Raw genomic sequence first — 11,309 nt, forward strand, 5'->3', positions numbered from 1 at the left:
CCTCAAAATACAGCAAAAAAAAGTAACACAAAAATATGATTTAGCTATAGTTTTTTTTTTCTTTTTAACATCTTCTTTTTATGCCTGTTTGGGCCTTCCCTCATACGTACACGAACCCAAAAAAACCCCATAGATGTTGCCGCATAATGCGGCTTACGTAAGGATCTCATCGGTCTTTGCCATGCTAGAGCCACAAATATCCCATTGATGCGCGTACATTACACTATTCCAATTGTTAATCTGTTATACAAGAATATACTTAAATTAGCAATGCTAAATACGTTCATAATAAAAAGTATACACAAGTAACACAAATTAAGTTAGATAAAAAAAGCAACCCTAGTAAATTATCACTAGCTTAAGTCCAACCATCAATTATATAATCTAACATCAAGTCATTGATCAAACATGGATCAAACATGGTCGATACTTGATAACATCCTTTACAAGATGACCAAATTTGCTCCATTTTTGTCATTGTGAAATAAGTGAGACTGATTAATTGAACTTTTGAGTTCAAATGTCATCAAGCTAAATATTGTTCACAAGATTGATTGATTTTAGAATTTTATTTGATCAAAGCATGCTGAATTAATTTACTGGTTTGCAGCCTTGAGTTAAATGCACAGCAAACCCCACCTCATTCAAGTTCTTGAGAATGATCCAGTGATAAGGGATCACATCCATCTGTAACATATGACAAGCATGATTGTGGCACCAAACACAATCCTCGACTTCGAAGATCTCTCTTTGCCTCTCCGTTCTCATCCTTGATCATTTGCCCCTGTTAAAATTATTATAATTAGTGGCCGGCTCGGGCTACCTTTAGCCAATGGGGGCAGCGTACGGGGTACCCGGCGTTACTTAGTTGGTCGTTCAAAAAAAAAATTGTTATAATTATCTTTATCACAATTAGAAGTTATGATTAAATCATGTTTCCTTTTTTATTATATATGCTCGTATCGGAACGATAGGTAATACAGTTTTTTATTATTCAAACAGGGTGTTAATTTAACCTCATTTCCAATTTTTATTAAAGGTACTGTGGTAGTATTAACTTACCACTTGTATCAAATTCAACACATTTTTTCAACATCATACTTTGAGGATAGTCTTTTGGTACAGTAACAAAGAAACAAAATGGAAGACGCTATCATATCATATTGTAGTTAACTCAGGTAATTAAAAGAAATATAAATATTGTTCTTACTAGCTCAGATGATATTCCACAAATCTTGTTTGTTGACTTCGTGTATGGCACACTCAGCGTCTACAAAATTTAACAGTGTTCAGGGTTTCATAGTCTTTTCATGTCAAATCAAGTACAACTTTGATGTAATATAATGTATTAACTGTTCCCCTGGAACATGGGAAGCTATGAAAATCAACAGACATACTGCAGTACCTTCAGGGTTATATGGTAAAAAGTTTATATTTTAACTCTTCTACATGTTTCTTGTTTTATCTTTCTTTTAAAAACAATGAACAGTAATTTATATAATAATAAAAGTGGAAGAAACATACATTAATGTTTGAAAAAATTCCTAAAATGATCCAAATGAGGAGAGAAAAATAAAATAATCCTAACTATATCAAGATTCCCAAAACAACCCTTAAAATATATACTGAGAAGACGCATTGGAAAAATAAACGATCATATTTTTTAACCAGTCAAAATGTGACACGTGTAAAGGTACTGACACACCAGACGAGATTTTTAAAAATCTCGTCTGGCTCGACCATATTTTTAAGTTAATTAACTTTTTAAAAAACCGTCTCTCCAGACGGTTTTTTTATGTTTCTCGTCTGGTACGTTCAAATTATTATTAATCATAACTTCATCTTCTTCATCTTCATCTTCTTCTTCATACCTACAAGATCTAATACCCACCTCCACGACCACGGCCACCACCACGGCCACCACCGCCACCGCCATTGGGACACTCCCTAGCCATGTGACCATCCTCCCCACACTTAAAACAACCACCACCGCCTTCACCACATCCATAACCACCACCACCGCCACCGTAACCACCATCACCTCCGCCGCCATAACGATCACCACCACCATACCCACCTCCACGTCCTCCGCCACGTCCAACTCCATTATAACCACCACCGCCTCTGCCACCATAACGATCACCACCGCCACTGCCGCCACCACGGGTACTCCCCTGAACCGGTCTTCACTAGATTTGTTAACTTTTTTTGCATGTTGGATTAATCTAGTGTTTGACTTGGTTAATGGGTATTTGATCTTGTATGTATGAAGAAGAAGATGAAGATGAAAGAAGATGAAGCAGGATTAATAATGATTTGAACGGACCAGCCGAGAAACATAAAAAAACCGTCTGGAGAGACTGTTTTTTAAAAAGTTAATTAACTTAAAAATATGGTCGGACCAGACGAGTTTTTTAAAAATCTCGTATGGTGTGTCAGTACCTTTACACGTATCACATTTTGACTGGTTAAAAAATATGGTCGTTTATTTTTCCAATGCGTCTTCTCAGTACATATTTTAAGAGTTATTTTGGGAATCTTGATACAGTTAGGATTATTTTTTTCTCTCTCTCCTCATTTGGACCATTTTGGGAATTTTCCCTTAATGTTTTATACATTATGCATTCAATCTTGTACATTGTAATATTCATTTTTATATAACTGTCATTTCTTTACTTTTGATCCCTACACTTTTTCATTATTTAAAAATATGTCACAAAATATATTTTTCTACTTTCAACTTTGGTGCCCTATACTTTTCATCTTTTACATTTTTTTGTTTAACGCTTACGTTTGAATTTAACGAGTTAACGCGCTGCAACGCATGTGTGTGGTTGAATGTTATGTCTATCTTCCCGTTTAACAGTCACATCGTAACGCGTAGATGTTAAGTTGACTTAGTTATTTTTTCTATATTTTATGTTTCGGTCTAATTTTTATGTGATAACACGATGCAATGAGCGTGTGTGGTTCAACGTTTTTACGTCTACTTTTTGTTCATTTTTCTTAATGGCTAACATTAGTTACCGACTGCGGAAGAGGGGATGGCGATCGAAAGCGGTGGTGGTGGTAACTTCATGCTTTCGAGTGGAGTGGATATGTAAATACAAGGTTTTATACCCTTGCCGCAACACGAGGGTGTAAAAATACTAGTTAAGTTTTAAATATAGACGCGTATGGATAGGATGATAATACGCGTATTTTCATATGTATATAAATTCACTAATGGAAACTTTATATATGTATATATTAGAGATGGCAATGTGAGTGAGTTGGGTTGGATTTGGGTGATAAGTTAGAATAGGTATGAGTCAGGATGTGTATCAGGTTATGATGAATTTTTAAAACTGATGGATACAAATCAGGATGGATAAAGCTAACCCATTTTAACCAAAATTAAGATTGAAATACAAAGAGTTTTAAAAACTCCTTAAAAATATATTCAAAAAAACTATTAAAAAAATAATAAGTCAAAATATAAATAAAGCAAAATGTAAAATAACTAAAATGTTTTCTCCCATCATCCTCGTTCATTAAAAAAAACCGTTTTGCACCGGTTCATGTTTGAGTTTTTCGGGATTATTTTTTCGGTTAGGTTTTGTTTTGTTTTGTTTTGTTTTTGTTTTTTGTTTTTTTTTCCATTTTGGTCGGTTTCGGTATCTGCTCAGTTTCAATGATTTCGGTTTTGATTTCTCGGTTTTTCGGTTTCAGTTTTGTTTTAGTCAGTTTTTTCGGTTTCATTTCGTTTTTTTTATTTCGTTTCGATTCCTTTTGTTTTATTTTGGTCGGCTACGTTTCAGTTTTTTTGTTTCGTTTTGGTAAGCTTTTTTTATTGCATTTCGCTTTTTTTTGTTTCGTTTTGGTAAGCTTTTTTGATTGCATTTTGCTTTTTTTTGTTTCGTTTTAGTCAGTTTTTCGGTTTTATATCGGTTTCTTTTGTATCGTTTTGGTCATTTTTCTATTTCGGTTCAGTTTCGTTTCAATTTTTTTGTTTCGTTTTGGTCGGTTCGGTGTTTTTTATTCGTTTTGGTCTAGTCATGAAATTGCATTTAGCCTTTTTATGTTTCTTTTTAGTCAGTTTTTCAGTTTCAATTAAGCTTTTTTGTTTCGTTTCGGTCGTTTTTATATTTCAGTTCAGTTTCGTTTCGTTTTTTTTTTGTTTCATTTTGGTCGGTTCAGTGTTTTTGTTTTGTTTTAGCCAGCTTTTCAGTTAAATTTCGCTTTTTTTGTTTTGTTTTGGTCGTTTTTCTAATCCGGTTTAGTTTCGTTATGTTTTTTTAGTTTCGTATCGGTCGATTCGGTGTTTTTGTTTTTTATTGGTTAGCTTTTTAGTTGCATTTCACTTTTTTTGTTTAGTTTTGGTCAGCTTTTCGGTTTCATATCGATTTTTTTGTTTCGTTTTGGTCGTTTTTCTATTTCAATTAAGTTTCGTTTTGTTTTTTTTCGTATTGGTCGTTTCGGTGTTTTGTTTTGGTCAGCTTTTCAGTTGCATTTCGTTTTTTTTAATTTCGTTTTGGTCAGCTTTTCGGTTTCATGTCGATTTTTTTGTTTCGTTTTGGACGTTTTTCTATTTCGATTCAGTTTTGTTTCGGTTTGGTCGATTCGGTGTTTTTGTTTAGTTTTGGTTAGCTTTTCAGTTACATTTTGCTTTTTTGTTTCGTTTTGGTCAATTTTTCGGTTTCATTTCGTTTTTTTGTGTTTCGTTTTAGTCGTTTTTCTATTTCGGTTCAGTTTCGTTTTTGTGTTTTTTGTTTCGTTTTAGTTGGTTCGGGGTTTTTGTTTCGATTTGATCGTGTTTTAGGTTTCGGATGAGTTTTGTTTCGCACGTGATAGTTTGGGACTTTGGGTTTTTTGAATAAGATAAATTTTGGATAACTTGGGTATTTTGTTTTGACCCATTTTAACCTATAAATGAAACTCACTTGTATATTTTCAACCCATCATAATCTCCTTAAAAATATTTGATCTAACCATTTCACTTTTAAAGTTTATCCATCTTGACTCAAAACAATCCATTTGGATTAATTGGGTTTACCACCCTTAGTATATATACAGACACACAAAAGGAATTTGCCGACAAAAAAACTGAAGATATAAAACACCTCCAATACCTCACTCAAAACAATCCATTTGGATTAATTGGGCTTACCACCCTTAGTATATATACAGACACACAAAAGGAATTTGCCGACAAAAAAACTGAAGATATAAAACACCTCCAATACCTCATTGTCTGGTAAATTACAGATGCATGGCGCATTTATTCATTTGATGTAATCTCTGTGCATGTTTTAAACGGCTGTAATGTGCATGCATGAGCCCTACAACGTTACATATATATGTAGGGTTTTGCAAAAACTGAAAGTAGATGTCAAGAGTTAAAATTGGTTGTTTGATAGTTTTATTACAAGTTCATAAATATATTTATAAATACAAATAATATTTACACTTTTAAGACACTTTTTTTTCTTTCATTTATGGCAATTTCTATTATTAGTTTATTTATTTTACGCCTTTACGAGATGGTAGGATACAGCATGAACCCTACATTGACAAGCTCTCACCACTTTATTTTATTATGGTTGAACACTAAATTTTTTTTGAAATACTTTCTTTAAATGTTGCACATTGTCACTTTTAAAGAGGCCCAATGAATTATTACAAAATATTTTATATTTACTTTAACGCCAACTACCACGCTGTCTGTCATTACTCTTAAATTACACTTTTTTTAGCTATATGTATCACAGGACATAGATCTACAATCACTTAAACTGACAAAAGCTTATCCAATTTGTTGATACGACTAAGTTAAAGACCTTTTAGTAAAAAAATTTTTTTTTTATCTAATGGCACAGTTTATTATAAATCCACACATTATTATTATAAAAGAGTCTATACTTATTCAAGAGTCATGGGGGAAGTAATAAAGAACATAACCCAAGAAGAATAATGTGTTGAGAGATGAAGAAAGTATGTGCTATACCTCGACTTGTGTTTGTAGAAATTTGATATATCCAATAGCCTCCATTAGTACCGAAGCTGTATCAGTCTGCAACCACATATTCTCCATTAATAAACTAAAAAGTTAACCCTATTTAATTGGTTAGGTTGCACATTTTAACTTTTATTTATCTCACCCACTAATCACTAATGTTCGGTATGGGTTAATTAATAAAACATCTCTATAAACTACTTGGTCCTCAATTTTTAATCTTTATATAATTTTTTTACTAAATTAGATCGACTTTTTATTATATTAATGACTAAGAAACTTGTTTTAATATATTTATAACTAAATCTAATACATATTTTTACTTAAATTACGAGCATTTAACGTGTACATTAAATAAATATCATTACATTTTTTTTATTTTTTTTGAACAACAGATTTATTTTCACCAAAATCCCCCTAACATTTCACTTGCAACCAGGGCTGGCTCATATGGGTGGGCGGGGTGGTCGACGGCCACAAGCCCGACACCCTGTTAGACCCGAATATTTTTTTTTAAATTATATTTATTTATATTAAAAACAATATGTATATTTAATGTTTAAACTTAATTACATGACCACTTGCTTGGTCTAGTGGCAAAGAGGTATTGATCTCAACCAAAATGTTATGGGTTCAAGTCTCATTTTAAACATGTTTAATCCTATTTTTATACAAAAAATTTTTACATAACCCAAATTATAATCAAGTAAATCGGCCTATATAAAAATTTAATTGTTTAAACCAACAAAATACTTCTTTTAAATTAAGGCCCAAAATTATTTTTGCCTTCGGCCAAATTTTTTTTTTTTTTTTTTTGCTTTCTTGGAGCCGGGCCTACTTGCAACGATTTGAACCAACCACCTCCAGTTTGAAAGGTGAACACCATACCACTATACCATTAGCTTATGAGTATAAATAAATAACATTACATGAAAATCAATAGCATATAAAAATAATATTTTACGTTTTTTTTCCCAATTCTAAACTTAATTAATATTGATTCACAAAACGTCCCCTTTAAAAAGACAAGAGATAGTCTTTAATTTGAATTTAATGGTTGTCGGTTAAAACCTCTCAATGTTTGATATTTTCTGGTTTTTTAGGGAAAAAGAAACACATTACCTTGCCAAAAGGCGCCACAAGCTGCTGAATAGCAGCAACTTTGTCCCCCAATTTATGCTTCCTGACCTAATAGTAATTTAACACCATCAAAATGGATAAACTCAACCAAAAATAGTTGGAAAATGATATTACAAATATAGGGATCAGATTCGATACAAATGAAGTTAATCATTTAAACATATATATTTAACTAGAGAAATTATACAACCAAATACAAAAATGTACGGTAATAATAAATTAATAATTATCACCATAGTTACATTCAAAAACTATAGAGCAATAATTATTGCTCTAATGTTAACATAATTACTATATTCATTTGTACGTCTCATGTTCAAATTTATTTCTGTTTGATCATAACACTACAATTATGTGCTTATAAGTAAAACCTGAAAGGGTGCCGAAGAAGATCGTGGTTCAAGTTTTGATTTCTTTGATGCCACAGATTGAGTCTCCTTTGCATCAACATATTTGCTAGCTGGCCGCTTTGCTGATTGATCTGTCCTTTCGGTGGTGGAGACGGATGTTGTCTTTAATAAAATGGAAACAGACATAAAGTTTAGTTTTTCAACTTTAATTCAAAATATTAGCATTATAATGATCAACCTAGCTTGTCAAAAAGTCATCATTAAAGAATGAACCTTTTCTTTAATTTGATCAAAGAAAGATGAATGCCAATGCAATGTATAAAGCTGTAAGTCTTATTATTAATTGAAGAAAAAAGCTGCAACTCACCTTACTAGGGCAAACTAATGGTCTATGATTCGGTTGAATCATTCGATCATAACCATAAGACATAGCACCATCAAATCTTGGAGAACCAAAGATATCCAATGCTGGCAGGCAGTTCATATCAAAAGAGGTTGAAGAAATGGTTGAAGATGATGATAATGATGATGATGAAGATGATGATAATGATGATGTTGTGTTGTTGCATATATTTGAACTCGAAACGGTTATAGTAGGTAAAATCTGGCTTAATATCCCATTAGAGCATTTTTGATCATTTAAAAGCATGACCTCTTGATTATTATTCTTCAAGTAGGTAGAGTAATCTTCAGTGTTAGATGATGTTGGGCTGCAATTTAAAAGTTCTAAGAATTTCGGATATGATTCTGCTTCGGAAAACTTGCCTATATCGTCGGTTCGTGCAAAACATTGTAATTCATGAGTAATGTTCTCAACTGGATAGCCCATACTGTTGTTGTAGGGAAATATGAAGTTTTGAGCCAAGGAATTTGTACTAGTGTCAAGATTTCTAGAATTTATGATGTTATTTGTTGTGTTCCTGCAAAATATAAAGAAGACAAAGAAATATATATGGGTTATATATAACGTGTCATGCTGATCTATGAATTTGTAGCAAAAGGTTCTTGGGTTAAAGCAAAACCCTAGCTAATTAATAATTACCATTAAAGGATATATATCAAGAAATATAATCATGAGTTTATGATCAAATACAGAAATACTTTAATCCAAAATATATAAAGACAATTATTAATTAATCAATTCAAGCATGTATATGAGTTGTATGTGATGTTTTTGGTACACATAATTATGAATCTCAAGAAAAAGCATCAATACCTAAAGTCGAAAAAAGTTTGAAAAAGCAAATTTAGAGAGAGAGAGAAAGGTTGTACAAGATGGGATGTTGGGACCATGAAAAAGAAGAAGCCACAAAATGATGATGATCTTCTTGTTGACGGTGAAAATTTGCAGACTCCATTGTTGGTTTATATGAATTAGTGATTATAAGCTATGCTGGCTGTGCTCTTGCTATATGCGTTGAAAGAAACTGAAAAGGAAAGGAGGGGATGAGACACAGCAAAATTAGCAAAGAATCTTTCTCTCTAGAACTCAGGTGACACACATATTGGACTCGATCGTTTCTCTATCTCTCTTGGTGCGTGTGTGTACGTGCAAAGAGCTTTTAGCGATGAAGCTTTTCCATGATTAATTTATGCTACAATGTTTCTCTTTCAAGCTCTCCTCTTAAAGTAACCTACTGAAAAGAAAGAAAGCAAAAAAAATAGAGGTACAAACAATAATTTACAATTAACATGTTATAGGTTCTATGAGAACCATTTAGACATTGAGAACCAATAAAAACTATTGTGAACACTCATATCTTTCAAGCAACTTTTTTAGCGTTATATATATATATATATATATATATATATATATATATATATGTTAAACGTGTCTAACACCAAATCAGTTTGAAGGCTCCTAATATCTTGGAAAATATTTAATATAATAATTAGTTTATTATTATAAGATAAGTTAGTCTTATTTAATCTTATTTGTTTTGGATTCAAATTCTGTATTTGAGTTAGTATAGAATTAGGAACCAAGGGTTTATATATACCCTAGGTTCAATATGTTAGATATAGTTATTAAGTTTTTCTCGTTAGTCGTTTTCTTAATAAAAGAGTTGATCGTGTGTTGATCAAATCTCGTGTTAGTGTTCTTAATTCACCCGCTAAAAGTTTAACAAGTGGTATCAGATCTATGGCTCGTATCGGGAAGTGATTTGAAGATTGGAGGCAGCCTCCACCGGCTGGTGTGTCCGTCGGTGGAGGGCAAGCGTGAAGAAAGGCTTGGGTCATAAACAGGAAATTAACAACGGCAGTAGACGAGGACGGTGAGCTGTTTCGAGTCAGACCATAGTCGTGTGGGATCATGCCGTTTGACGAAAGGAATTTTCGGTAAAGTAGGTCGTTAGAGGAGATTATGGAGGTTGTCAATCTTGGTTTGCTAATGGCTCGTGTCAAGAAGATTTTTCCGTCTGCTGGTTTTCTTAATAAAAGAAGTACGTTATTGGTTTTTGTTTGTCAAACCAAAGTTGGTGTGCATGAGATTTGTTGCTTGCAGCCAAAGTAAAGATATATTCCTCCTTGTTCATAAATTAAGAACAGATTCAAGAAGTAATCTGGGTTTCTGTTCTTCCCGTGAGATTAGTTCTTAATCGGGTAGTCGATTTCTTTTCTTTCTTGATTTGTTTGTGATTGTCATAGGCTCCACTGAGTTCTTCTTGATCATGATCTGCACATAAGGGGTTGCAATCCTCTTTCCTTGTTTGTACACGAGAGAATACCGTTGCGTTGGTTTAATTGTTTTTTTTTGGCTTAATAAATAAATAGCTTACAGTCAAAGTTCAATTTGTTTTTTCTTTCTGTTCGATTGAAAGAAATAAAAAGAACAATTGCAACTATGTGATCTAGTTTTCAGTTTGATTTTCCTGATCGAACCGATCGCGGTGAGTTTTGGATCGAAGATATGTCTGATGATCTTGAATGAGTTGTAACCTGTTTGTCGGGTTAGTGATTGAACTGATCGAAGTCGAAGGAAGCGAGGGGCTGTTGTTTTAGTTTGTTTAAAACAGAGAAGCCGATCGAAGGAATGTGTGTCGAGGTTTCAGTTGCAGTAAGTTTTCGATCGGAAAAGGTGTGTCCCGTTCTGATCACCACGAAGGAGTGTGAGGTTTCGATCGCATTAAGTTCGGATGGAAGGTGTATGTCTTCCAATAGCGGTATCAATTCAATTAAGTGTTGCCGAGAACGGATTGAAGTGAATCACGAACGGTAGTGGTCGATGAAGCATGGAACCTGTTTTGTTTCTACCCATGATACCAAAGAAGTTTTCTTGAATTATGTGGTTTTAAATTGGATGGGATAATATTTATTACCTTAATATTAATTATTTAAATATATTGGTGGTGGGATTCTTATGTTGAATCCGAATTCAATAATAACAGGTTGGTGTCTTGTCCATGGTGCATATTATGCGACATGAGTCTGGTAAAGAGTTGTAAGTTGATGACTTGAAACATAAGAGTGTTATCTGAGATTGAGTTTAGTCTTAGTCATGAAGAAAAAAAAAGAAAAGAAGTGGTGACCGGTGACCAGTTTGGATCTAGTCTTTTTGGTTGCACAGAAGTTGTATGCCAACTTTGTTTTGGTGTTCATCGAGTTGAAGGTTTCGGTGATGATGTGCCATCACCGTGTGTCGGGGTGGTTAAATCTCTGTGTGTCGAGCAACGATGTTGTGCCATGATCGTGTGTCGGTATGGTTATATCTCAGTGTGTCGGGAGGGTTAAATCTCCGTATGTCGGGGTAGTTTGATGACCCAATAATCCCGAGTGGTAGCGTTATCGGACTGTCTAAACAAGACAACAACATCAGATGTTCG

The 11,309-nt window shown here is 33.3% G+C and overlaps 1 protein-coding gene across 1 annotated transcript; it reads right to left on the reverse strand.

The window, feature by feature from the left end:
* Window positions 1–610: 610 nt before the first annotated feature.
* LOC143543697 (uncharacterized) lies at window positions 611–8,984 on the reverse strand. Its single transcript, XM_077035959.1, has 7 exons — window positions 8,758–8,984; window positions 7,853–8,405; window positions 7,507–7,647; window positions 7,118–7,183; window positions 5,987–6,052; window positions 1,211–1,270; window positions 611–784 (listed from the first exon to the last, which is right to left on the reverse strand). The coding sequence occupies exons 1-7, from the start codon at window positions 8,841–8,843 to the stop codon at window positions 641–643; spliced, it is 1,116 nt and encodes a 371-aa protein (XP_076892074.1). The 5' UTR covers window positions 8,844–8,984; the 3' UTR covers window positions 611–640.
* Window positions 8,985–11,309: the final 2,325 nt, after the last annotated feature.

This window comes from Bidens hawaiensis, unplaced genomic scaffold (genome assembly GCF_021521415.1).
Source record: "Bidens hawaiensis isolate Kalapana, Puna unplaced genomic scaffold, B.hawaiensis_p1.1 tig00013251_1, whole genome shotgun sequence".
Lineage (NCBI taxonomy): Eukaryota > Viridiplantae > Streptophyta > Magnoliopsida > Asterales > Asteraceae > Bidens > Bidens hawaiensis.

Bases quoted from the DNA above. Each gene is read 5' to 3' on its own strand.
- LOC143543697 (XM_077035959.1), bottom strand. From the start codon at position 8,843: ATGGAGTCTGCAAATTTTCACCGTCAACAAGAAGATCATCATCATTTT. The intron at 1,271-5,986 runs GTATAGCACATA...TAAATTTTGTAG, and splicing joins TTCTACAAACACAAGTCGAG to ACGCTGAGTGTGCCATACAC. The intron at 785-1,210 runs GTAAGAACAATA...TAATTTTAACAG, and splicing joins GTGGAATATCATCTGAGCTA to GGGCAAATGATCAAGGATGA.